At 36.1% G+C, this 26,975-nt stretch overlaps 1 protein-coding gene across 1 annotated transcript; it reads left to right on the forward strand.

Moving 5' to 3' along the window:
* Window positions 1–896: 896 nt before the first annotated feature.
* Window positions 897–23,499, forward strand: LOC147761463 (uncharacterized). Its single transcript, XM_087013877.1, has 15 exons — window positions 897–1,033; window positions 9,178–10,938; window positions 11,209–11,327; window positions 12,263–12,327; window positions 13,133–13,335; window positions 14,212–14,401; window positions 14,630–14,769; window positions 15,738–15,850; window positions 16,164–16,222; window positions 17,841–18,034; window positions 18,264–18,465; window positions 19,150–19,344; window positions 19,756–19,876; window positions 20,383–20,475; window positions 22,107–23,499. The coding sequence occupies exons 2-15, from the start codon at window positions 9,186–9,188 to the stop codon at window positions 22,161–22,163; spliced, it is 3,504 nt and encodes a 1,167-aa protein (XP_086870003.1). The 5' UTR covers window positions 897–1,033; window positions 9,178–9,185; the 3' UTR covers window positions 22,164–23,499.
* The last annotated feature ends 3,476 nt before the right edge of the window (window positions 23,500–26,975 follow it).

Here is a 26,975-nt window from a genome sequence, read left to right on the forward strand (position 1 = left end):
TAACTTCAGTTTATTCTAAAACAGGTCCCATATCTTAAATAAACAGGGGAAGATATCACGGGTATGTTCTTATTTATGATCACGAGTATACATCTTATTTGCTCTTCTTTGAAGGCCAAACATTGTGATGAACCTTGTCACTTGATAACAAAATACCGTCTTTTATGTATGCCCTTTGCGTTGATGAGTTCACTGAGTATCTGCGTGACGGGGGGAGGGGGGTAAGGGTGCATGTGTAGCGAGCGTATATTATTGTTGATTTACTTTATGAAATCAATTGGGGTTTAGAAAATAAATACACCTTCATGATGAGTTTTATGTATAAACGTCAAAATAAGTTTATTTTCGTTCAGAATATATATTATAGTCTATCCAGTATTACTTCACTCCATATGATGCATGCTGTTGTCGAACATATCTGTCCAATCACTGATAAGGGGCCATTCAGAATTGATGATCAGAGTATCAACTGACCCGCCGACTAAATATGGCTGACCACACCTCAAAAGCGATGCCATTAATTCCCAATGGTCCACGAGCCTCCATTAAACGGATTAAACGGATTAAATCTCATCCCCGAGGTTTAATCGCTAGGCCCCTGCAGCTACGGCGAGTGTGGAGGCGGGGAGACCATCATGGACTTAGGGGCATCGCTTTTGAAACCGGGTCAGTCATTTTAGTCGGCGGATCAGTTAGTACTAGTGTAATTTATTCTGAATGCCCCCCAAAACCGCATTCAGAACAAATATGGTGGCCAACTAAAATACTTGCCGTCTAAAAGACACCGAATAGATTCCCCGTGGGGGAGCATTCAAGTGGGTCGGTCATATTTGACCCTCGGACTATTAAGTCCACTGTTCTGAATGGGACCTTAGTTTACTCAATTTGTTAGTTTATCTGAGATCAGAGCACCAATGTTTGTTTGCTTGATAAGGCAGCAAAGTCACCTCACGCGGCGATATAGTTAGACGTAAACGTGTAAAGATATAAAAAAGTCAAAGACCACTGAACAGACAACCAAGCTCTAGCAAGAGTAAGTGTGCAAATTCCTTTTATTATTTCCATTGTATTACATAGTTTGCATTGCAGGGACATTTATAAATAGTGGAATCATAATAACTGTTATAATTTATGATTTAATTAGGAAAAAAAATAAATACATGATAGTCTAGGAATGATCAATGATTACTGACATTGAATGCGATAGCAGTCACTTAGTGAGTAGAAATCATTGTCAAACCAATATTGCCCTTGTAATAATTTAGGTTGGCACAGATCGCTTGTCACAGTTTTGTTCTACTGAGTAGAAATTAAAAACCTATGCAAATTTTCTAGAATGCTACGAGTTTAATTTGTTTTATAATGTAAAAAGGTAATCACATGTTGTACATGTATTTGCTTAGATTAACCTCTACTTTTATCGATCTCAGCGCCTTGTCTGATCCACGTAAAAGAAATATAGTGACCATGAGGAAAAGTAACACGTTTACATGTAGGCGAAGGAGGTATACTTCAATATTAATTGCAAACAACATCAAGACAATAACAATAACAAATTCAATACCCGTTGCCTGTCTTTCACACTTTTACACGAACACCCGAAGGTTTAATAAAAGGAGTCGCGTCGCGATATCTATCTCTTTCCTTCGAAAAAGCAAAGGGCTGACCCGATCGAAGTAAGCTTTCTAAAGTAATTTCCTTTTGATAGTATATTGTAATTACTCCACTTGCTTGCCTTCATTGTCTTGTAAAAGTGACAAAGAACGAGTTGAAAGAACCGTACATAACTCCTTTGCCTTGTTGCATAATGTCTTTATCATGGTTATAATCAGTGTGAAGAGGGTGTCGTGCCTCACTTAAATAAGGAGTTGTTATTTATACTGGTTGGCTTTAAATGACAGTAAGACTGAGTTGATATGGTTTACATCAAGGTTCTAGGCAAATAGGAATAATGCAGCAAATGCCAACATTTGCACAGGAGATGTTCTTATAAAACCATCTAGTTCTGTAAAAAGATCTGGGCCCAGTTTTATAAAGGACGTTTAGCACTAACCAGTGGATAAGCCTAACCAGTTGATAAATTCTCCTAACACCCATTAACTAAAAGATGGTTAAATTGTGTTTTATATACAGTTTCTGACGGAAAACAGCCAATTAGTTAACTGGCCAGTGTTTAACTGGATTAAATAATTATTTAAAGGTCAGACTATTTAGGTCTGGTTAGAGTTAAACACTGGTTAGTGCTAAACGCCTTTATAAAACTGGGCCCTGGGAGTTACCCTCGATGAAAATGGCACTATGGGAAGTGTGTAAATCAGCAATTTATGCACTATGGCGCATTAGTAAAAATAAGGAAAGTGTTAAATAACAAAACCACTGAACAATTAGTACATGCATTTATATCATCAAGATTAGATTACTGCAATAGTCTCCTCTTTGGTATTTGTGACTATCAGATTAAAAAGTTACAAGTTATTCAAAACTCAGTTGCAAGACTGGTTTGTCAAATTAAGTGCAATAGTACACAACATTTCATTCCCATTCTGAAAGAATTACACTGGCTGCCTGTGAAGCAGAGGATTGATTTTAAAGTACTTTGTATTATTTTTAAGGCGATCCATTCACAAGGACCATTATATTTATCGGATCTTATCTGTTTTAACTTACCATGACGGTCCACACGTTTTAATACTGAGAATGATTTTATTTTAGAACATTCTCTTTTAGAGAAGGAGTGCCTCAAAAGTTAAGGAGATCGTGCTTTTATAATCTACGCCCCAAAAGTGTGAAATGCCCTACCAAATTTTATAAGAAAAACTTTGAAAGACTTTGACAATTTTAAATATTTTTTAAAGACCCACATTTTTAATTCTGTCTATATCTTTTAGACTTTTTAATATATATATGTATTTTAATAAGATTGATTTTTTAATTTTTTCAGTGTAAATTTTATATGGTTTCCAATGAGAGTTTAAGATTAAAATATTGGAGTCATTTTAATGATTTTAGTATATTAGCCATTATTGTAAGGCGCCTTGAGATAGAATGTAAGGCGCCATATAAGGATTTTATTATTATTATTATTGTTGTTGCTGTTTAACTTATACTAACCTACTTTGTACAAATATGGTTTCAATAAATCGCCAAAATTATTACATTAATGAACATTGTGTATCAAACGTTTTGCATCTTATTTACTCTTCCTGGAAGGCCAAATACTGTGATGAACCTTGTCATTTGATAACGACATATCTCGGTCGTCTTTTCTTTGTGTCCCATGCGTTGAAGGGTTTACTGTGTATTTGCCTGACGGTAGAAGGATTGAGGGGGGAGGGGAGTGAAGGTACATGTGCAGCTAGCGTATTGTTATTGGTTTATTTTTGAAAGCAATTTGGATTTATATACATATACACGCCTTCAAGGTGCGTTATATGCATTCACCTCAGAAAAAGTTTACTTTCGTTCAGATTGGAAGAACAGATACATTAAAACAAAACTGCTGAGAATAAAGCTGATTTACGACACTTTTTTTACATATCCCGTCCAGGACATCTACCATTAAACGATTAGATTTAAATTTAAAGAAAATACGTTTTCGTGGGATTGTAGCGTTGCCGCATGTCTAAATTTGGTTGTAAAACAGAATATAAAAGTCAGAATTAAGATAATGCAATTGTAGATCTAGTGCAATGCAGAGATATCGCATTTAAGCACCGTCGAAGTGAATAAAACTAATCCCGATATTTATGTTAACTGTTGCGCTTCATAACACTGATAAGTTTGAATTAAATACGGTAAAAATCACAATTGTTTATACTGATACGATATTTTATTCAATATTATTTCTCTTTATATGATGCAAGCTGTGGTCGGACAAACCAGTATTTGTCTAGTCACGCGAAGTTTATACAGTTTGTTGGTTTATCTAAAATTAGAGCACAAATACATGTGTTTGTATGATAAGACAGCAAAGTCACCTCACGCGGCGATATAATTAGACGTTAACGTGTAAAAGATATTAAAAAAACCAAAGACCACTGAACATGCAGGCATTTTAGGGCAAGATAAAAGTAAGTGTGCTTATTCTTTTCATTATTTAGACTGTGCTACACAATTTTGTTTTGCGTGGGTACTTATGAATAGTGGTCGCATACATGGGGTAAGAACCGCTTTTAATATTTATGGATTATTTAGAAAAAATAATGTCCTGAAATTATTCATAAATGATCCCTAATTACCGACATTAAATCCGATACCAGGAAGAATATACGTACCCTGTTCGTGAGTAGAAATCATTGCCAAATAACACAGTCCCTGACATAATTAAGGTCGTTACTAACCGTTCGTCACAATTCTGTTGCATCATTATTTAATGAATATCGTATAATCATGGCGTTACCGTTTTAAAAAGATGTCGTACGTTTCATCGATTATATGCAGCCAATGTTACCATCTTCTGGGGTAAAGAAAAACCGCCCCAGGGTGGTGAACTGGTGAAATCAATTCATTACGATGTTGAAACATATTGTATTATCGATGTAAACTAAAATGTTCATGACGAACCTAACGACTCCATGTGTAATAATTTTATGTGCACTGATGGTAGCTTTGTCAGTATAGGTATATTTTATGTATCGTAGCATCCTGTTGTTTATAATGCATATAAGAAATAGACCGAATTTTAATGTTCTAAAACCCCTGTACAAAATCGCACTCTATAACCTTTTTCTAAAATCAAAATCCAGGGTGTATTTAAAAAAAAATAAAAAAGAAATAACATGAAATATAAAAAGATAAATAAATATATAAAGAAATAAATCAAATAATTAATAACATAAAGAAATAAGCAAAAATATAAAAATAAATACATTAATTAGGGGAGACCGGGGCTAGTTGGCCCAGTCAGACACTTTTGGCCTTGTAGAGCCAACTGGGCATGAGTTAGAGTAACAAAAAAGGTGTTGAAGTAAACACCATGAATTAAGCTACGTATGCAACGTCATTGTTTTTCAAATATATAATGACAGATGGCTAACAATTTGACCAAAAACGCTTTTGACGTAAGTGGGGCCAACTTGCCCCGTCGCAACAAGTTGGCACCCTATACTTAAATGCAGTATCCCATGTAAACGTCATAAAATGCATTTTTACTTTATTAAATTGATTTTTGAGAGTCTTTGGTGAATATGTAGTTCAGATGAGGTATATATTTATTGATGTTTCTATACGTTACGATGTGTGTGTTGTAAGAACCAAAATATCTATTAATTAAACTTGTTTTGTTTTAATTAAGGATAAGCTAATAATGGTATTAAGCATATTTTTAATGAATGAAGCGACTAATAAATTTTCTTTTTAAAGGAAACTAACAAAGTCAATCTTAAACTGATAATTATTTAACAAACCATCGACTTTGCTTTTACAATGGTTTATAGTTCTGTTGCCCGCAAAGGATTGTGGTCTATATGAGGGTCCAATTTGCCCTGCCCGGGTCCACATTTTTTTCTATTTAAGGATTGCAGCCGTTTTTGGTGCAAGAATGAAATGTGTTAACAAATTTTAGTAAAATTTCAGACATTTATTTCCATATTTTGGGTAGATAATGATATGGATTTATGTAACTCATAGAACTCATATTACATATTTTGAAGAAAACTGTTTAAAATATTGTGTTCAAACTAAAATACAATGTGGTCCGTGCACCAGCCTGAGATGTGCTATTTTATGCACACACACACATTGATCTTTTGTCAGTGTGAATGTTAACTAATTGGGTTAAAAACCTATGGAAATTTTATATCCATTATGTTAATATTACCTGTTTGTTCATCATTATAATTCAGTTTTGAATATGATTTTTAGTATTGTGTTATATTGAATAGAACTTGATAAGGTAACCTGTTTTATAAATAGTCTGGATGATTGGTGCTATGCATAAAACGTGGTAGAAATGGTCTTTGGTCTATGCTGATCCTTTTCAGTGGTAGTGCCAACATTTCAAAGCGTTGCTTGGCAACCGTTGCCATGGATTCGAATTACCTTAGTAACAAGCTAATGAGACCTTCCGTGTCCAGTTTAAATGATTAAAACATGCTAATTACAAGGTTTCAGGGCATTAAAACTACATCTAGACTATTTTAAGGTCATTAAAACCGAAATTAACCTTTCGAGCAAGATGTTCATACTTTTAACCCAGTTAGTTGAAACAATTGTGTGAAGTTTACACACATCCGATAAAAAAACATTGTTGCTGCAGATACTTAAAGACAGCATGTTCAAAGTTAGTAACCAGTCATTTCAATGCTTTTCTTAAACGCCTTACGACTCTTTATAAAACTTTGTAATAGTTTAAGTGTTTTAAAAAATACCCCTTGCATGTGCAATATACAGTGCATAGGATGGTTTTAAGTGCCCTTGCACATTGTTCCTACATACTTCAGCAACTCTGGACAGAACATTAGCTTCTGGCATATTGTATCTACAAACGTCCACTGTTCCACATAAGTCCAACCAGAGTGAGAACATGGTATATGACGACATGACACCGCAGTGCTGGTTCATATGTTCATCTCGCAAGACTACTCTTTTCTATATTCTTTGTAAAGCAGCCTTGGTAGAAGGAAGATACGGCATCTAACGGCCTTTTTGTGAACAGAAACTTTTGAACTTCATTAATTAACAAAAAGAATGAAAATAGAACCATGAAGGTGTTTTTAAATTACTTGATAGAGAAAAGAAATAAATAAAAAACAAGATACTTTAGGTGTGGTCATTGATAGATCTCCGGAGATTTTTGTGTTTGGGATTATGTAATCATACACTGTTTATGCACCTACCCTAATAATTATAAAAATATGTTAGTATATGTAGAATGGGAACAAAAAGATGGAAATGAACTAGAGGATATGTTGAATACTACAGAGATATATGTATATGTTCCTTATATATATATACAAAAAAAAAAAAAAAAAAATATATATATATATATATATGTATATATATATATATAAATATATATATATATATATATTGTAAAATACTTGTTGCTAGGGTAACACACTGCCTAGCAACTGTTGCAATCGCTTATTTGGGCCCTTAATGGTTTAAAATACTACAGTGATACTTTTGATTTCTTGAAGCAGTATTAAAACCCTGTCTAAACCTTTTAAACTGAACAGGAATGGTCCAATTACCTTGTTACTAAGGTACAATTTTGGCACTACCGTTGAAAATGATTAGCATAGCCCAAAGGGCAGTTGTGCCAAGTTTCATGCTTTTTCCATCTTCTGAGCAATATATGCACCATTCATCTAGACTAAAAGCATCACGATCTGATTTTAGTCTGCACATACCGTATGACAGCTTTGTCATCTTGTTTTATAGCCAGGATTTTGAAAGCATTCTAACAGCATGGATCCCTTCTTGTTGAACTTATCTGAGAACATATATTGACAGAATATTACCTTTATCAATATCACAAGATATGGTCATATGAACCACCTGTCGTTCAACCATTTGAACAATATTGCAGGTTCTTGTTTCAGATCAAAGAATGCCCCAATAGTGCCTTGATCTTGGAATCACATGGAGGCCATAGCCTTGAACCCTGGTGAATTTTGCAGTAGTTGTAATAGGGGTACCTCAGTAGGAGCTGGTGCTTTTACTGGTTCCAATACATGGCTATTAAGAGACCATTTCTGCAGATATTTGGATCGATCTATCTTCCTGTGGAGTCTCATTTAATTGCTATCAAACTTACCGGCTTAAACGTCAGTCACACCCAGCGAAATCGTTAGGGGATAATTATCTCTACCCCTATCTGATTCTGTAGACGCGACAGATATTTAAGCCTCTTGGGCTGATAACAATTTAGCGTAAACCCCCAGGGAGTAAGGTCGATCCAGGTGGATCGATCTATGGGAACCCAGTAAAAGGTGACCGTCCCCAATCTTCTAAGACGGACTGGAGCCGAAAACAAGACTTTGCCGTGGGGGATGTAAAGGGTATTTTCACTAGACCTTCAATATATTGGAATCAGGTCAGGAACCTTTAGCACCATTTTGTTCGCCCTAAGTTGTTTATTGTCTTGCCTATAAGGGCAAATGAGAATATCTTGACGGCAGATTTACTCTCAGTGGTCAAGTTAAGTCACATGTAGCCCATTTAGCTGTGTCAGATCATGTATTATCGTTAAAGTTTTAAAGACATTAGAGGAATGTGGGTTTTATCACGAGCGATTGTCCTGCACGATGACTTGACATCGTACCTGTAAGTGGCTACGGGCTACGGCAAGCATGTTTACATTACAGCTATAATCGATAGTCGCAGTGGATAGTCGCAGGGCCTAAACCACGCGGGGCCTCCTCGCGTTTCTTCGCCATCCGCCCCCTTCCTTGATAAACGACAAGCGTTCGCAAACAATGGAGACATGATTGGAATCCCAACTTAGAAGTTTACACAAATTTGGCCCTTAAGTTGCGCGATCGTCACTTTAAACAGTTTTTACTTTCAAACAGAAGATATGTTATCAAACAGCACCTTGAAAACTTTTTTTGCGATAATCTTGCATACAATAAAAATTGATGAAGCTCGGACAGTCAATGATAAAAGATGCATTTTACGTGAAAAATAAGCCCAGGTCTCTGATTAAATGCGAAGAGTTTTATATTCAACAAGCAACATCGGTCATAAAGGCCTCTTAAAATGACTTTCATCGATCTGTCCTAAAAAAAACATGCGAAAGCAAAAGTTTCAGTGAGGTGGATACTCATTGAGTTTATAATGTGGGTCGCAGTGGGGTGCAGAGCTTCGCTCAGCGAGCTGGATACGTAAAGTTTGACAACACTCATGGAAGCACCAGGGTTCAAACAACCCCGCTCGCCGATCTTGCTCGTCGAGGACCACCGTATAATTATGAATATTTAGGATTTCAGGCGGGACCAGAGCCAGGGTTGAGCGTTCTGGTCAAAATGATGAAAGTGACAATCTCAAAATGATGTTAACACCTCGCAAAAATGTTTCTGGTCAAAATAATACTTTCATCTTTTTTGTACAAACGGCGTTCCATACCGCTAGGGCCGCAGATTGATAATGTGCACTTTTTTCAGACTTTTTGCCAGATACATGCCATTGTACGGTACGTTATTTACAAAATTGAAACTATTTTTTTATTTGCAGCCACCAACATGTATCCTAGAAGACAGACCCAGCAAATAGCAATAATCATACTGATTTGCAAAGCATTAACCACCACTGTACCACCATCTACAACAAACAATGAAACAGACGGAGGTGCCACAAGTACCACCACTGTACCACCATCTACAACAAATAATGAAACAGATGAAAGTGCCACAAGTACCACCACTGTACCACCATCTACAACAAATAATGAAACAAAAGAAGGTGCCAATGGTACCACCACTGTACCACCATCTACAACAAATAATGAAACAAACGAAGGTGCCAATGGTACCACCACTGTACCACCATCTACAACAAATAATGAAACAGATGAAAGTGCCACAAGTACCACCACTGCACCACCATCTACAACAAATAATGAAACAAACGAAGGTGCCAATGGTACCACCACTGTACCACCATCTACAACAAATAATGAAACAGATGAAAGTGCCACAAGTACAACCACTGTACCACCATCTACAACAAATAATAAAACAAACGAAGGTGCCACAAGTACCACCACTGTACCACCATCTACAACAAATAATGAAACAAACGAAGGTTTCAATGGTACCACCACTGTACCACCATCTACAACAAATAATGAAACAGATGAACGTGCCAAGAGTACCACCACTGTACCACCATCTACAACAAATAATGAAACAGATGAAAGTGCCACAAGTACCACCACCGTACCACCAGTACCACCATCTACAACAAATAATAAAACAGATGAAGATACCAATGGTTCCACCACTGTACCACCATCTACAACAAATAATAAAACAAAAGAAGGTGCCACAAGTACCACCACTGCACCACCATCTACAACAAATAATGAAACAGATGAAAGTGCCACAAGTACCACCACTGTACCACCATCTACAACAAATAATGAAACAGATGAAAGTGCCACAAATACCACCACTGTACCACCAGTACCACCATATACAACAAATAATAAAACAGATGAAAATGTCACTAGTACCACCACTGTACCACCATCTACAACAAATAATGAAACAGATGAAGATACCAATGGTTCCACAACTGTACCACCATCTACAACAAACAATGAAACAGACAGAGGTGCCAATCTTACCACCACTGTACCACCATCTACAACAAACAATGAAACAGACGGAGGTGCCAATGGTACCACCACTGTACCACCATCTACAACAAATAATGAAACAGATGAAAATGCCACTAGTACCACCACTGTACCACCATCTACAACAAATAATGAAACAGATGAAAGTGCCACAAGTACCACCACTGTACCACAATCTACAACAAATAATGAAACAAACGAAGGTGCCAATGGTACCACCACTGTACCACCATCTACAACAAATAATAAAACAGATGAAAATGCCACAAGTACCACCACTGTACCACCATCTACAACAAATAATGAAACAGATGAAAATGCCACAAGTACCACCACTGTACCACCATCTACAACAAATAATGAAACAGATGAAAATGCCACAAGTACCACCACTGTACCACCATCTACAACAAATAATAAAACAGATGAAAATGCCACAAGTACCACCACTGTACCACCATCTACAACAAATAATGAAAAAGATGAAGGTGCCACCACTGTACCAGCGTCTACAACGACCATAAGCACAAATGGAAGTGCAAGTACCACTACCACTATACCAGCATCACCAACATTGACACCGCCCCTATACCCAACCTCCACCAGACCCCCTGTGCCAACTGAGGTAGAAATCGGTAAGCACAGGTTTGGCGGACGCTCAATTTTATCAGGATAGAATGAGTAACTTGCGGGGTTATTTCAAGAGTCATTGTCAACTGCCTGTATTAGACTGTTTATCAAGTATGCTAAAATTACTACGCCAGCAACGCCGGTATAGTCAATAAACACTGAAGTTTTGGTTGTGTATAATCTTGTGTGGACAGTAAGTTTAGAATAGTAGGGATTTGTTTTATTTGAATTTCATTACATCATATTTCATTTGTATTATTTTGTAACTGTTTCAGCTATAAAGGACATCGAGGAATTGGACAAAAAGGTCCAGTTGGTATATCGATTGCCGGGTTTAGATTTTGACAAAGATGAAAGTACCTTTAAGAATAACACAATACATTTGGAAACGCAGGTATCGATTTCAGTTATATTACTTACAAATGATTTGTCGTCATATTCCGGTTTGAATCTGCCTTTACTTTTTTTAAAAAAGCTTATATTAAAATATATAAATAGGCATTGGGTGTCAAGTTATCAATTGGATGTCAATTATCAAATTTTCAAACCCATTCCTCCTTCGATATTTCCCTGTTTTTTATTATTTTATTATTTTCTATTCTTATTTTTCTGCTGTGATTACAGTTCAATCATTCGAGGGTTGCTCTGGTACAAATTGTGTTTGAAATACCCCCACAGCTAAAATCTGGGGAGGTTCAATTCCGAAAAACGCAGTACCCATTCAACGTCACACTTTCTGTTGATCAGCCAATCCTTAAGTCGCTCTCTTAGTCAAGCTAGGGAGTAATTTGATGTGTGGGGATGTCGCTATCTTGCTGGAACCACTGTTCATCTTGAGCTCTCTCTCTGAATCATTCCAGTAATATCTAATGTCTTCCTCAGCACTGCCACACATTGATTTAAAGACTGATCAACAGGAAGTGTGACACGGATTGGGTACTGCAGTCGCTGGACTTGTACATCCCCAGATTTTTTTTTCTGTGGGGGTCTTAAAAGGTTTAAGTTTACCAGGATATCCTTCTAATGCTTAGTGAATTATCGGGAATAATCACAACCAAAATTAGGGAAATCCCGAAAGAGCTATGTGTTTGACAAAATTATATTTGTTTCGCGACGTATGCAAGTATGCATCTAATGCCTCGAAAGTTATTTGAAGCATATTGTTTTAAGATAACTTAACTTTTCTGCAAAGCGGCCAAGATAATTAAAACGTCAGGGTATTACCATGCACGTATTGAAGTCCGGCATATTTCTTGAAATTCGATGGACCTTTGTAGGATTTAATACATTTTTATGGGTTTTTAGTCACCCTCTTCACATACGTTTCAGTTGTTAAACCAGTTCAATTCGGCAGGGGTAGAAGGTCTAAAAAAAGTAGAAATACTCCGTTTCAGGTAAGGTGATAAAATATAAGTATACTAGCCAGACAAAAGAAACAAACAAACAAAATTGGATGACTTATAAGTTCTTTATTTCTATAGTAAATGAAAGAGATGTCTACCTGTAGCTTGTGATCCAAATTTCGGTCACTCCACGAACTAGCTTCCTCAGTTTGTGTTACTTTGAGATACTGAGCACTATTCACTAATTTTCGTAATAGTTCTGTCCCATATGTGTGATAATTGGTGCGTACTACGTCTTGGCTCAGACTTAGGATGTAAAATGTCTTTTATCCCCCTCTCATGCCATAATGGGTCTTTGTCCAAATTTTTTTATGCTTCCCACGGGTGCTGGTTCCGTGGTTTCTCTGAGTGAATGTGCTTTGGGGCCTCTCAGGTAGTGGAAACTAGGAAAGTCACGGATTGACCGAAATCTTTGATAGGTATAGCTGTCGAAAGGGGAAAGTTAAATCTTTTAAATTGTGGACAAACTACGCAGATGAATTTTCATCAGAATAGTGTCTATGGGGGTTTATACTATTACTTACCAACCAAAGTTTTATATCCAGTTAAGCATTTTTATCATTCGGTCAATGGACCAGTATGTTTTATACAAAGGGTAAATATTGTACACAAGTGAGAAAGGAGATCCCTTTAAACAGCATATAGTGACAGGTTAATTACCTAACGGTTTAAAGTGTATCTGCGTTTAGTTTTTTGCTGCCATTCGTTATACGATCAGGGGGTGCTGTGCGTGTTTATTGTCTAATGTTTTCGATTGTCAGTCAATATGGAATTCAGAGTTGCTATTCTTTTTCAGAAATGGAAGTATTATCATAGACTACAACTTAATATTTGCTGTCAAGAGTTTCTTGAAACAAAATGGAACATCCAACAGCACCTTGGATAAAATCAAAGATGTTCTTATCAATGGCAATACAACATTGGAAGTAAAAGTGAATGGGTCTGTCAGAACGTTTAACCCAGACAGAAATTATAGCGTCGCTGAACTTGAAAAGATAGGTAAAAATACGAATGTGCTTCGTACGGGATCTTCCCTCCGAAATGAAAACTCTACGCAAATGATTTTTTCTCCTACTCACGGATCGTCCTCGCTTTCTCATCTACTTTAATTGACAGACCGGGTATTGCTTTGAAAAATAAGAACAATATATTTACAACATTGGTCAAAAATGTTGTCCCACTTCCATTCTTACGTGCTTTTATTTACAAATGATAGCCTCAAAGGTGTAAATTACCATAAACATTGATTTTTATTCCAGATACCCTATGTAACCTGGATAATGGTTTAAAAATACAAAATAGTCATGTGAATATCCACATTTTGACCCATTTATTCAAAATTGTAACATGTACCCCTCCAATCCATTGTGTCACTGTGATTTTCAACTAGGTAAAGAAGTATCCATAAAATTGAAAAGACACCGCCAAATATCAGCAAATTTACACAAAGATATCATTAGAATGTGATCGTTAAAGGTCAGGTGTCAAACAGTGTGTGTGTCTACCGCCTACTGCAGTAATTTTCTGTTGGCGGGGTATAAGCCTTCAACAAGGCTAACGATTCTGTTTTGAGAAATATTCACCACTCTTTCTTACGAGCTTGGTCCAGATTATTAGGGAATTGGTTCTCCTCTGTATTGCACATTACAATTCACGCACAGGTGCTCAGCAGGTTTAATATCATGGCTTATAGATGGTTGCCCCATCTTCAGATCATTGAGATCTGCAAAAAAAATCACTTTCCACCGTACATTGCGATTTTTTATTAAATAAAAAAATGAGAAGAGTTGACTACATAGTTCATAGAGTATCACAGAATGATAAAACGGACACATCGCTATGGAAATACTGATTGTCAAATTATTATTTTAACAGAGGCTAAGATACAAGATCCATGTATTCTTTACGATGACGTAGACATATGTGCCTTTAAAACACAATCACGGGACTACACGTGTATACAGGAGAACCAAGGAGTGCGCTGTAAACCCAAATGTGAGGGATGGACCTGCGGTGGGCATGGGTCGTGCATCGTGGGTTACCCTGATTACAAACCAAGATGCCAGTAAGAAACAATTTCAATCGTGACGGATTATGATTTGTTTTCCAGTGGTTTATTGTACTTTTTTTTACAAAATTAGAAGCAGACCTACGTTTTAATAATTAACAAGTTTAGCAAAATCGAATCATCGACATTGTCAAAAAAGTAGAATTAAATTCATTTTGTCGTGTTGTATTCCACATATCTTACTTACTTATTTACTTCATTAATATTTTTCACAATTTTCTTCAGGTGTTATACTGATTTCCCATCTTTCCCATGGACATATTATGCTGGTGTAAACTGCACAGAAATGCGCACATTACCTCGGACTGAACAACCCAAGAAGACAACAATCACAACACCAACAAGACCAATTGTTAATACTCTGCGTAAGTCAAGTGAAGTGTGAACCTATTTCTACCCCCTTAGACCCTATTTTCTTGCTTTTTCTGTTTAAGAGGACTGCACATCACAATTTAAACATTGTGATAATACTCAGTATTCCAATCTTATACATATTATTTTAATGGCTGGACTATAGGTTTTGACTTTCGTCATGAAGCATCATTCCATATAACACAATATTTCGTGCATTAAATTATTTTTAATTAATGGGTATATCTTTGATCAATTTATACTGACATAAACATCAATGAAATCACTTCTTGTTATAGTGATTTGAGTACTTATAAATTCAAGAACCACCCAGATCTTTTTTCTGCAAAAGAAAATGTGTTTCTAGTAAACATCACAAAGAAAACATAACCATGGTGTTAAGAATATTTTTTTAGCCCTTAATATTTAATTTTAACATTTTTGCTATCTATTCTGCTCCCAGTAGTATTGTCGGTACAGGTATGTAACAGGTATTGGCTAAAACAGTTGGTTTATATCCCCCTGACTTTGTAAATTATCTTAAAATAATCTGAAGTTGTCATCACGTCCTTGAGCTAAAACATCTATTATATCTGGCTCAATCTTAGCTGGCGGTCTTACGGTGTGTAGGCAATGCAAATTCTATAACTTTCTTTATGGCTGACCTTGCCGATGTTTAACTGATAAAAGCGGCAGGTACCGTGTACAAGTAAGATTATGCATTGATGGTCTAACGTTGGTTGTGTACATGTATTTCCTGCACCACTTGCCTCCTACTTTCTCAGCTGCAGGCTGCCTTCACACCAAGGATTGGCACACAACTTTTGCGTGATTTTTGCGTCATCCCGGAATACCATATTATATTGCTTGTGGGCGAGGGACATGTCCCATTAACCATAAGAAACTTTGCTATCAAAGTATGCATAAAATATTTCTATAGCAGTTCAAATACCACACGTAAATTCGTATTTTCACTTTTCAGAGGTGAATTCCACTTACATTGAAAATATACCCAAGGCCATAGCACTAGAACTGCGAATAGAAACTGGCAATGTTTCTACATTTAAAGAGCATACATCGGAGGTGAAAGAAAAGGTATAGCGCTGAAGTTTTTGTAGGCATATAACATTAGATTTAAGTAGTCCCCTATGTATTAGATGTTATATCTCCAATTTATATCTTAATTTAGTAATACTATAAGCAGTTAACGTTAAAATAAATATGTGTAGCTAAATCTGTAAATGCCAAAAATGTGTGAGATAGTTAAATTTAATTAACAGGAACTAAATGTAAACTACCTCTTTGCATATTCCTCTTTATATTTTGTTTTTCGAATAAAATGGAAGAAAATTGTTTTATTCAGACGTTCATGTTCAGCACTTACCCATCTGTTGTCAATTATTTTTAGCTGTCAGTCAAGTTCAACGGTACTGGTCGGTTAAAAGAAGTTGTAATCAAAGGGTTCAGGTATATGATAATTTATCACCGCCTCTGGTATAAGGTTGAAAATCAAAATTAATATATATATATATATATATATATATATATATATATATATATATATATATATATATATTTATGAGTGCATGAATTGAGAGGAGTCGCCGCGGCTAGTTTGCTGTCAAATTTTGTTATCATACACAAAACAACAGAATCAAATAGATGTAGGTTGAAAATGTCATTTTATTGACATTTGCACTTTGATTAATGTTCAAAGTACGAATGAAAAATACTGAGAGTTAGATATAAATCTATGAATGGCAATCATGCATGTTATATAATTTTCAAGCTTAAAGATATAATTTACATTTCAGCAAAGATGGAGGGAAAAAGGGCCCACATATGGCAATATGTTTTAGATAAATTTTATGTCCAAAATTCGGCCGAGGCTGAGAGCGAGCTGCGCAACCCCTACCCTTCAGGAAGGGGACGTAGGTTTCCTCAATGCTCTGACAGCCCACTAATAGAGTTGTCTCTCTTGGCCTTATAACTGCCATATGTGCCCTATGCTAAGGTTATGCCCAGTATGTTGACTTAAACAAAATGAGAACTGCTAATACATAGAGGCTTACCTATATGTCAAATGTTTCTAAACATAAATACCATACATATAATAATGATACATAGAATTAATAATTGTTTTGTAGTGTTAATTAATCGGAACATTAGGGAGGGACAGGGTTGGGTTTGAGAAACTTTATGAAATTCACTAAAAACTTTTCTCTCCTGAGCATGTACTGCTAGGTTAAAATTTTCTAAGGAAGTGAGAGAGAGTGTTCTTTGTTCTTGGTGAAGCTGAACTCCTTATGATTCTGATTGGCTGATCATAATGAGACTAGGTTGTACTGTCCAATCAGGTTTTGCTATACTGGTATCTGACTAGTGTCACTTGGTAGTAATTAACTTAACAGCGTGAAATACAAAGCGAAGACATCCTGTCTGTAATTAGGGAAGAAACATCTGGAGCTTATCTTAGTCTCTGGGAGTTTCCCTGGGCATCTTACATCACATTAATACCCTCATCACACATAAATCCCTTTATTGTGACCAATAAATTATATTTATGAGTGCATGAATTGAGAGGAGTCGCCGCGGCTAGTTTGCTGTCAAATTTTGTTATCATACACAAAACAACAGAATCAAATAGATGTAGGTTGAAAATGTCATTTTATTGACATTTGCACTTTGATTAATGTTCAAAGTACGAATGAAAAATACTGAGAGTTAGATATAAATCTATGAATGGCAATCATGCATGTTATATAATTTTCAAGCTTAAAGATATAATTTACATTTCAGCAAAGATGGAGGGAAAAAGGGCCAAAGATACAGACTGTCCGCAGTCTGTATCCCCCCATCCCCCATATATATATATATATATATATTACCCATTCCCAATCATCTATTATCATGCTTGGCTTACCTGTATTCTTATTCAGATCGAAAAAACGGACAATTTTATAAAATGTGTGCTTTATGATTCAGCTACCATTTACTCACTGGACTTACTGTACACACAAGTTTAAATTATTTCTACTTATGATGTACACTCTTTAGTTCTTTTTATTCTCTGTTGGTGCCACAGGGAAGGAAGTGTAATAGTGGATTTTGAATTGGTATACGCACTGAAGAATTTTCTGCAGTTCAATCAGAGTGCAAACCTTCCAAGGATTGTGGATGATTTGGAAGCGATTCTTAACTCTGAATTAAACATAACCGTGGGAGGAGTCAGTTACCTGGTAGATCGCAATAACAGTAGGAAACAAATTGAAGGACTAGGTGTGTTCTTACAAATGCTACCTTCTTAAGTACTCTCATAATAATTATGATTCATTTCTTTGAACGTACACAAATAGGGTTTTGTTGACATATTGATTGATTTCTCTTGATATAATTGAAAGAGAGTTGCGAGTTATCTTTTACAAGAAAGTTTCTATTTTTGAAACCATGCAACCAAAGCACGTGAAATACAGTCAAAAGGGCACTATGTGCCTTCATTTTCCTTCAGGAGAGCAGATAAATGGTGTGTGCAAGTTACCAGGTAGCAGTTTTGACATCTGTGAAGCAACATCAGAGTGGCAAAATGCATGTGTTTTTAACAGTTCCACTAAGGGTATTAGTTGTGTGAACAAATGCCAATCCGCTGGAATAGATTGCAGGGGCAAAGGAAAGTGCAGAGTAACACTCCCGAATTCGCGCCCTAAATGCCAGTAAGTCTTGATTATAAGTCATGTTAAAACAGAGCCGCTGTCGTATTCGTCGTTTATTCACATAAGTTAACTCATTATTCTTTTTCATTCTTAGAATGCTTTTCTTTTCGTTTTTTCTTCTTTTCTTTCTTTCTTTCTTCATTATTATATTTTTTTGGTTGTAATTACCATCTGAATATTAACGAATTCATAACCCTTAGTGATATTGTTAATACATATATTTTGTTTTACCACAAAACGGCAGTTATAGCTATTATTCTGATATCCGAGCTTGTCTTCAGACCACGTGACCTTCATTGATGGCTATACTCTGTTATAATCTGTTAAGAAATTTTAACAAAAAAAAAAAAAAAAAAACTTTTTAGAAAAAAAAAAAACCAAGGACTAACATTGAATGTAAAAATTGATTCATTAACCATTGGTAAGTATGGGAAAATTGTTGTTTACTCAAGGAAAATTCATTTTTTGGCCAAAACGAAGAGTTATTATCCCTTTAAATATTTATCCACAAAATTTTGCGATGAATTCACTTAAAATTTAACATTAAACTTTTGCGTCTTTCAGGTGCAAAGTATTTCCATCCATTCAAAGGACGTGCGGTGATACTCTCAAAATGCTTGTTAATTTTATTATTATTATTATTATTATTATTATTATTATTATTATTATTTCATAACTACCAAGATGCTTTTCTGAGGAGGAATTCTTCACCGTGACAACCTATGTGGGAGAACACTGTTCAGAATCCAGCCAAACTCTAACTCAGGCTGGTATCATTATTATCACGGCCGGAGTGGGCGGTTTCTTCCTGCTGGTAGTCATAGCCCTGACCGTGGGGGTGGTTATTCTTAAGCGAAAGAACAAAGTTGCGATTAGCAAGTAAGTCAGTTGGAACAGCATTTTAAAGTCTGGATGGGTATTTGACATTAGATTCATTAGATTCGTAGCCAGCAATGCCAAATGGTTGGTCTTTAACCATCAAACTTTCATGTATCTAGTAGATCACGTTTTACTCAGAAAGTACCCTCTCCCCCTCTGCTAACGGGTCTGTGACATTTTATGCGGATTAGTCCTAAAATATCAACCAACAAGTAAATATGTTTCTTCCCCTTTACTCGAATTCTACTTAAATTGACTTCAGGGTAACAGGCTATTAATGTCTATAATCAAATGCTTAGTGTAAACCATATTAATCATTCTGCCATAAAGAAAACGTTTGAGTAACACGATTGTCGTTTATAGATCACACATAAATCTGGTCATTTAACAAGATTACAATACCATTGTCAGGTACAAGTACCTAGAAGGGCAAGACAGAAAAATGGATATTGATGACCGATCAACGACATCGTCTGAGGACTTAGGCCAAGAGTCACGTGACGAGAAACGCTATGTACACCACCATAACAACGTACGTGTGTTTTATTGTTTTATTAAAACATTAAGGGCTCTATTGCAATAGATGAACTTATGTTCACCCTATTGTTTTATTTTAATAGATTGAATGCACTGTGCAGTAGACGGCCATTGGCTGTAGGAATGTGCGTCGCTTTTCACACGTTGCAGTCAAAGTGTTTTGCAACTTTCGAACAATATCCCAGTGCCACGTTTCTTAATTGGCATTTGCTTCATATGAGAAGAAAACTATATCGTTAATACGAATTTCAATATTACACATTATTTACCTTGGGAAGACTACCTTGTTCAGCTAGGACATGGTGCAAACAACAACCATGGGAGGAAATACACCTTTAATATTAATTACCAAGCATCGACGTGAATTACTTTAAAATTAACTGTTGCCAAGTATCTGCCTTATTTTACTTGGGGTTGAGTTGCTCCGTCACTTCTTTTTGGACTACTCACATTTGGGCATTTAATGATCTTGCTTTAACAACAGTAAAATTAATATTGCAGGGCTACGACCCTGACGATGAAGACTACTTCGACATGGACTCACATTACACAGGGTTCCAAGTGAAGCTTGATCATATCGACCCTACCATAGATGTAAGTTGACGAATATATATTTTCTTATCTTTTTACAAGAAAAACACTCGTTTGGCGTGATAATGTAGTGTATAAGCTGTATTTTATTATCAATACCGCCAGGCGCACAATTGGCATATTTTGATCCTTAATGTCACATCATGTCTATGGTATTCAAATCACCTTCCATAATGCTTCACCACATAGTACACACACTGGACAATAGAAGTTTCACCCCTACTGAACCAATACTATGGGGGAGATAAATGACTGTGGAATGATATGCTCCTGGTATCATTTTATTAACATCAAATTTCACAAAAAATCACAGAATGAGAACAAAATATACATTCTACCAAAATATGCAGTTTCAAGTCCAAAATTAGTACTTAGTGGCATAGCCACGTGACCTAATAATACCCGGTATGTACCAGTCTACGAGGCAAGGATTCATATAATTGTGTGATGCGTTCAGGGCTTATGCTGGCCCAAGCATGAATAACTGAATATAACAGAGTTTGTCGGCTGGTTGGACGGGCATTTGTCAAAAGTTTTGACATATCATTCCACACATTTTCTATTATGTTTGCATCCGGACTCTGGGCAGGTCACATCACCCTGCGAATGTCCTATTGGTCAAACCAATCATCAACTGCCCTGGACCTGTGACAAGGAGCATTGTCATCCAGGTGAACAAATGGATAATTCCTGTCACCAAACATGTTAGCAATAGATGGTAGCAAGCCTGACTCCAAAACATCGATATATTTCTAGTGATTCATGTTTCCATCAACCACTAACAATTCGCCATGGATGCTGATGCAGCCCCACACCATAATAAATATGCTGCTCCGGGTTCGAAAATTCAGTGCTTGTGGTTCAAATGCTTTACCAGCAGTTCGCCAGGATCGTAACCGTCTGTCATCAGAGGTCAGACCAAAGCGACACTCATCAGAAAAAAATATATAGGACCAATTGTCATGGACTGTCCAGTTCCAGATCCTGTTGACCCTAGTTCACTCTTCAATGCCTGTTTTGTAACGAAATAAGAGGTTTCAGTCTTGCTACCCTGCTGTACACTCTCTGTGCATGTAACCGACACCTAGCAATTTTCACAGACACATTCTTATGTGTGAAATTGTTCCACATTGTTGTCAACTGACAAGCAGTGTCGAACTTTGACAACCTGGACGTCAAAATCAGTCGTCGGTCTTCACGGCCAGTAGTTTTTCTTGGACGACCCATCAGAGGCAATTTGTCTCTTGATCCTGTGTTTCTATACCGAGATCAGACCCTCTGCACGGTTCTGACTGAACAATTCAATTGTATCGATATTCTGACATTGCTTATATTCCTCCTCTTCAGGTTAATAACTTGACACCTATAACCGTTAGATAATTGCCTGTATCTTTCCATATTGGAGGAAGACATGAACATTATTTGCTGTAAATGTACAAGACCAACAATACAATTCCATGGTATAGCGGTTTTATGTCATTAGTCACATTATAAGTAGAACAGGCATTAAAACTACCCAAGATCTGCCTACTTTTATTACTCTGATTTAGGGGGTGACACTTCCATTGTCCAGTGTGTGTATCTAAGTATAGATGAAGATATTTGGGATACTTATTGTGTTGTTTTGTTTTCAGTATTCAATTAGGAGACCGACGGTGTACACCCGTCCTTACGGTCCTCACCATAACTAAAGCAACCCAAGATAAACGTGAATGTAATGTGCGCCCTACTGCCACCTAACGAACATTTCACGCCACCTATCGAGCACTTCACTTAATGCTATTGGCACTACGGATTACGGATTATGTGGCAGTACACAAACTCAAATCAGCGATTGATCAATGATATAGATTGTGTTTTATAAAACAGAAACTCGTGAATACAATATTCAATATCATGATGAGAATAGGATATAGATCTGAAATTGAAGAAATCACTGTAGATACAAATGTAAAAAAATGTCGAACAAATATTGTTTACTGTAGAAAAAAAAAACATTTTATAGCACTTTTCGCGCCGGAATGATTTTTTTCCCTTTTATATACCAGTATCTGTATCTGTGTCGTATATTTAATCTTTCTTTGTACCCTTGTTTGTATATTTTGATTAGCTACCTTTGAACAAGATTATATGCACAAGTATCCAAAACTGAACTGATGCATGATTAATAGCATTGTAGATGGTTATAAGAAATTAACCACACGGTGCATGTGGTAGGCGAGCTGGCAGTGGTCAACTGGAACTTTAACACAAACCCTTGAATCCAAGTTATCCAAGTAAAGGAAAGGAAACTTAAGAAATTCTTTCGAAAATATCCTTGGGGGCCATAATCACATATTTATATTACAGAATGGTAATGTTACCCCACGTACAGCCAATGTAACAGTAACCTGACCCCCCCCCCCCATGGCCAGCTAAATATTCCCTAGGTCCAAAGGATGTGTAAGATATCCTCAGAAATGGATAACTGAGGGATAATTCTCCAAACAATTATGACCTCAAATTATATTTCTACTGTGTGTGGAACACCATCACTGTGCCAACGTTACGGAACTTTTTGACCCCACACACAGGCATGACAGTTGCGTCCTCCTATCCAGACGATACTGTACAAAACATTAAAGTATGTTTTAATTTTTTTTTAATATGATTTTTAATATGATGGTAGAGGAGTATATAAAACGTACAACAGAGATACCAGAGCATTGTGAAGTTATGACTGATACTTATATAACCACGTATATAGTTGATCTATATTGATGATAATTAGGCTCAGTATATTGAATGTAACAACAAAGGTTGCATGCAGCTACTGCACAAGTTTGACTGCAGTCAAATCATCAGTATTTTAGAAAATGGGAAAAGGGTAAACAGTAAAGCGTTGCTCAACTTCAGCATCATTATATTTTCTGATCTAGAATCGTTTTTGCCACAGATAGCTGATATCATTGGCCGTTTGATTAAAATGTTGATCATTAATCTGCTTCATTTCTTTTTATTAATAGTACCTACAATAAATGCGGCCGTCATCGGTCAAACTTCGAACTTGAGTTTGTTTTATTCTTTTAACTAGCATGTCCCATTACTTACATCAGCTTAGATTAAGGAGACATAAATCTTTTTTTTTCTTGTTCCACGTATACTACTACTACTACTACTACTACTACTACTACTATTGTAATATGTAATCCGCGTACATTGTGTCTTAATTCTTTTTGGCCTGAAACTATTTCAATATTTTAAACTGCCATGTTTGTGCGTGTATTCATTGAAAGTTTACACATCGTTATTTGCTAGTTTATATCATTTAAGCACTAAGGCGTGTTTGCTTGATAAGGCATCAACGTCACCTTAAACAACGATATAAGAAGTCAACGTGTGATTGATACCAATAAGTCAAAGTCCACTAAACAGATTTTCAAGTCCAGCAAAAAGTAAGTGCATCTCTTCTTTTTAATGATTTTGATTGTAAAAAGTGTGTATTGTTAAATACTGCCAACAGAATACGATCAATTAGCTACAAAAAATCATTTTACTGTTTTGAAAGAGCACACGTAACACCCTCTCTGCATTCGTCGCGTTGTGGCTTTGTTGCTTATTTAAGGTTGAACATGACAATGTAGTGATGTGTATATGTGTTGAATGCTTTGGTGTGTTTTTCGTTGTATGTATATATATGTGTGTATTGTGTTTGGATGTATTTGAACTTGATAAAGCAGTATATAACTGCAAGAAAAAAAATAAAAAATGTGCTTTGTGATAAGATTCAAAATATGCATTTAAACAAAATGAAACGACTACGTTAATTTATCTGGCCGCAATAATTGTTATCCGTGAAATAATCCGCAAACTTAAAAAAATGTATGTTCAGAATGTGTACAAAAAAAAAATAATAATAATAATAAAAATAAATAAATAAATAAATAAAATAAAATAAAATGATTCAGATCTTGTTCTGAAAAAAAAAGTTTTTTTAATACACCACTGTATGCTAGTTTATCTCATTTAATCACAAGGGCGTGCTTGCTTGATAAGACAGCAATGTAACCCCACACAACAATATAAAAAGAAGTCACCATTTAATTGATACCAATAAGGTAAAGTCCATTCACTAAACAGGCATTACAGCACAGCAAAACGTAAGTGTGGATATCCACTTTATGATCTCGTAGCTCAAGACACATGTATGGACTCCGTTGATGTTAATTTTTCAACCATAAAGATAGGGTATATATATTATTGTCTAACTAAAACTATAGATGGGCTTCTTTATCAACATTGCTCCTTGTAATTAAGCGCAAAGTAACAATTTTTCATCTTTATGATTCGAAAATACAAATGTTTTTTTTTTACAAACACTGGGATTTTTGGCGTACACCGTCGTTCTAGGGAAATTCAAAGGCTACTTATTTGAAATTACCCGGCATGATTGAGATATCAAACGTTGCTCGAAACTTCCTTCCACTTACCATTCGATGCTTTATGTCGTTCCCAATTCAGTGAAATTTTAATAACAAGACAATCTCTTACACAACGACAAGTTCATGTGCATTTCAGAAAGAAATACTAACACCCGTTACCTTTATTTGAGTTTTAGCATTTTTAAAATATGAATTTGGGAAGATAAGTTTGCAGGACATATAGACACAAAAAATGTGTCTTTGGGACATTTTCAAAGGCGGGAAGTACGTATTATTTCTTGTTTTGTGGAATATTGTCTTATTTTCATGAAGAACTTGGTGAAGTTGGTCCATATTATTATTTTGTTTATTTTCCTTTGCACTGCATGCTCCAAATCATCTCACATGTGGTCAATAGGTATCATGGCTCAAAGGTGTCCACTGACCGTGATATTTTCAACAGATAGTTTGCAAGAGATTTGCAGGAGATGACTTAAAAACTGGATATCTTTGCTGGAATGTTGCAAGGATAGCATTCGTGACAAAGAGAACATATTGATAACGGTGCATGGCTGATCCAAGTGCAAACAGAAATTCTGTGTAACTTGAAATAACATGTTGTAATTAATAACCCAAGCAAAGACGTTACAAAGATAGGTTGACATTCTTTAGAAAAACTAATGATCTCATTTTGAAGCATTTTATCTTTACAGATAAAATAGGGACAGCTGCGTGTTAGTGCGGAAATAGTATCCTGCACGGTGTGGTTTTGACCAGTCTTCTATATTTGTGGCAAATTTCAATGAAGCAAAGATAATAACCGGATAACAAGAGACGCAATCGGCTATCAACCAACCTACATGTACATACAGTATATTGTTGGACATTTCAGGGAAAGACATTTATTTTTCATTATGCCCTTTCCATGTACGTGACATGCACTAGTGGGCTAGATTTGGTCTTAAAGTGCAATTTAAGTTCACACGTGATCTTCTACGGTCTTAATCATTACAGCAGTAGTCTTAAAATGGTGTGAATCTACGTTTAAGATAAAAAAAATGATCTTACATCTACTTCAGTGGTCAAGCAATTTCCTTCCCTCACAATGGCGGATACCTCCCCTCACAATAGAGGACACCTCTGCTCACAATAGGAGAATGTGTAAGGGGAGACAACTTAATTGGCTATGAGACTAGAAATGGTCTTACTCATGTTTTAAGATCATGTAAGACTATCTGTGCTCTTAAATTGCACTCTAAGACCAAATCAAGCCCACTAGTGATGGGAGCTTAAGCTTATCAAACCTCGTGTTTGCAGGATATAACATCAAGGTACAAGTAAACAGTGAACTTAAAGCTTTATTAGGAACACCGCAAACGTAATGTGGACACAGTGATATGAAATGCACGTACACCCCTCCCCCCCCAAAAAAAAAAAAAAAAAAAAGTACGCCCTTTGTTAAACATAAAAGCATAGACAGCTTATTTTATTTTTGGAGGTATTTGTTGTGACACCAGGAAACCTGAAGTGTTTTATGATACACAGGACGCTAGTTGCTTTTACCCTAGAATCGAATCCAAAAAAAGCATTCAGACACTTTATACAATAGCAGCATATTCCTGTGTACATTTCTCAGCACCGATAACCCAATACCTGTGCATACATTGTCCAATAATGTGACTCTTTCCACAACACATAAACCAATATGTATGCTAACATGTCGGAACCTATGCAATAAAATTTCAGATATTTTATTAAACTTACCCTTATGTCATTTAGCCCGAATTCTCTTCATGGGGGTCAATTAAAAATATTCTTCTAATATATTTTTCACAAATAAAATCAGAAGTGTTTTATAAAAGATGACATCTCTACTTAACTGGTTAACATACAAAGTAAACAGAAGACAGCTTGTAGGAGAATCCTGGGCTCGGAATCTCGAAAGGTTCGCTATGTTGCGCACACGCTCTAGCATGGCTAGCGTGCGCTATCCCGTATCTCGAAAGAATCGCTATTTTGAGCGCCTGCGCTAGCATGGCTAGCGTGCGCTATCCCATATCTCGAAAGCTTCGCAAATCCCGGCCGTGCGCTAATGTCCAAATC

This window comes from Lingula anatina, chromosome 5 (assembly GCF_051362555.1).
Source record: "Lingula anatina isolate TDL-2025a chromosome 5, LinAna3.0, whole genome shotgun sequence".
Classification (NCBI taxonomy): Eukaryota; Metazoa; Brachiopoda; class Lingulata; order Lingulida; family Lingulidae; genus Lingula; species Lingula anatina.

Coding starts and splice junctions, on each gene's coding strand:
- LOC147761463 (XM_087013877.1), top strand. CDS start 9,186: ATGTATCCTAGAAGACAGACCCAGCAAATAGCAATAATCATACTGATT. Junction 11,328..12,262: donor CAATACATTTGGAAACGCAG/GTATCGATTTCA, acceptor CATACGTTTCAG/TTGTTAAACCAGTTCAATTC. Junction 15,851..16,163: donor CATCGGAGGTGAAAGAAAAG/GTATAGCGCTGA, acceptor AATTATTTTTAG/CTGTCAGTCAAGTTCAACGG.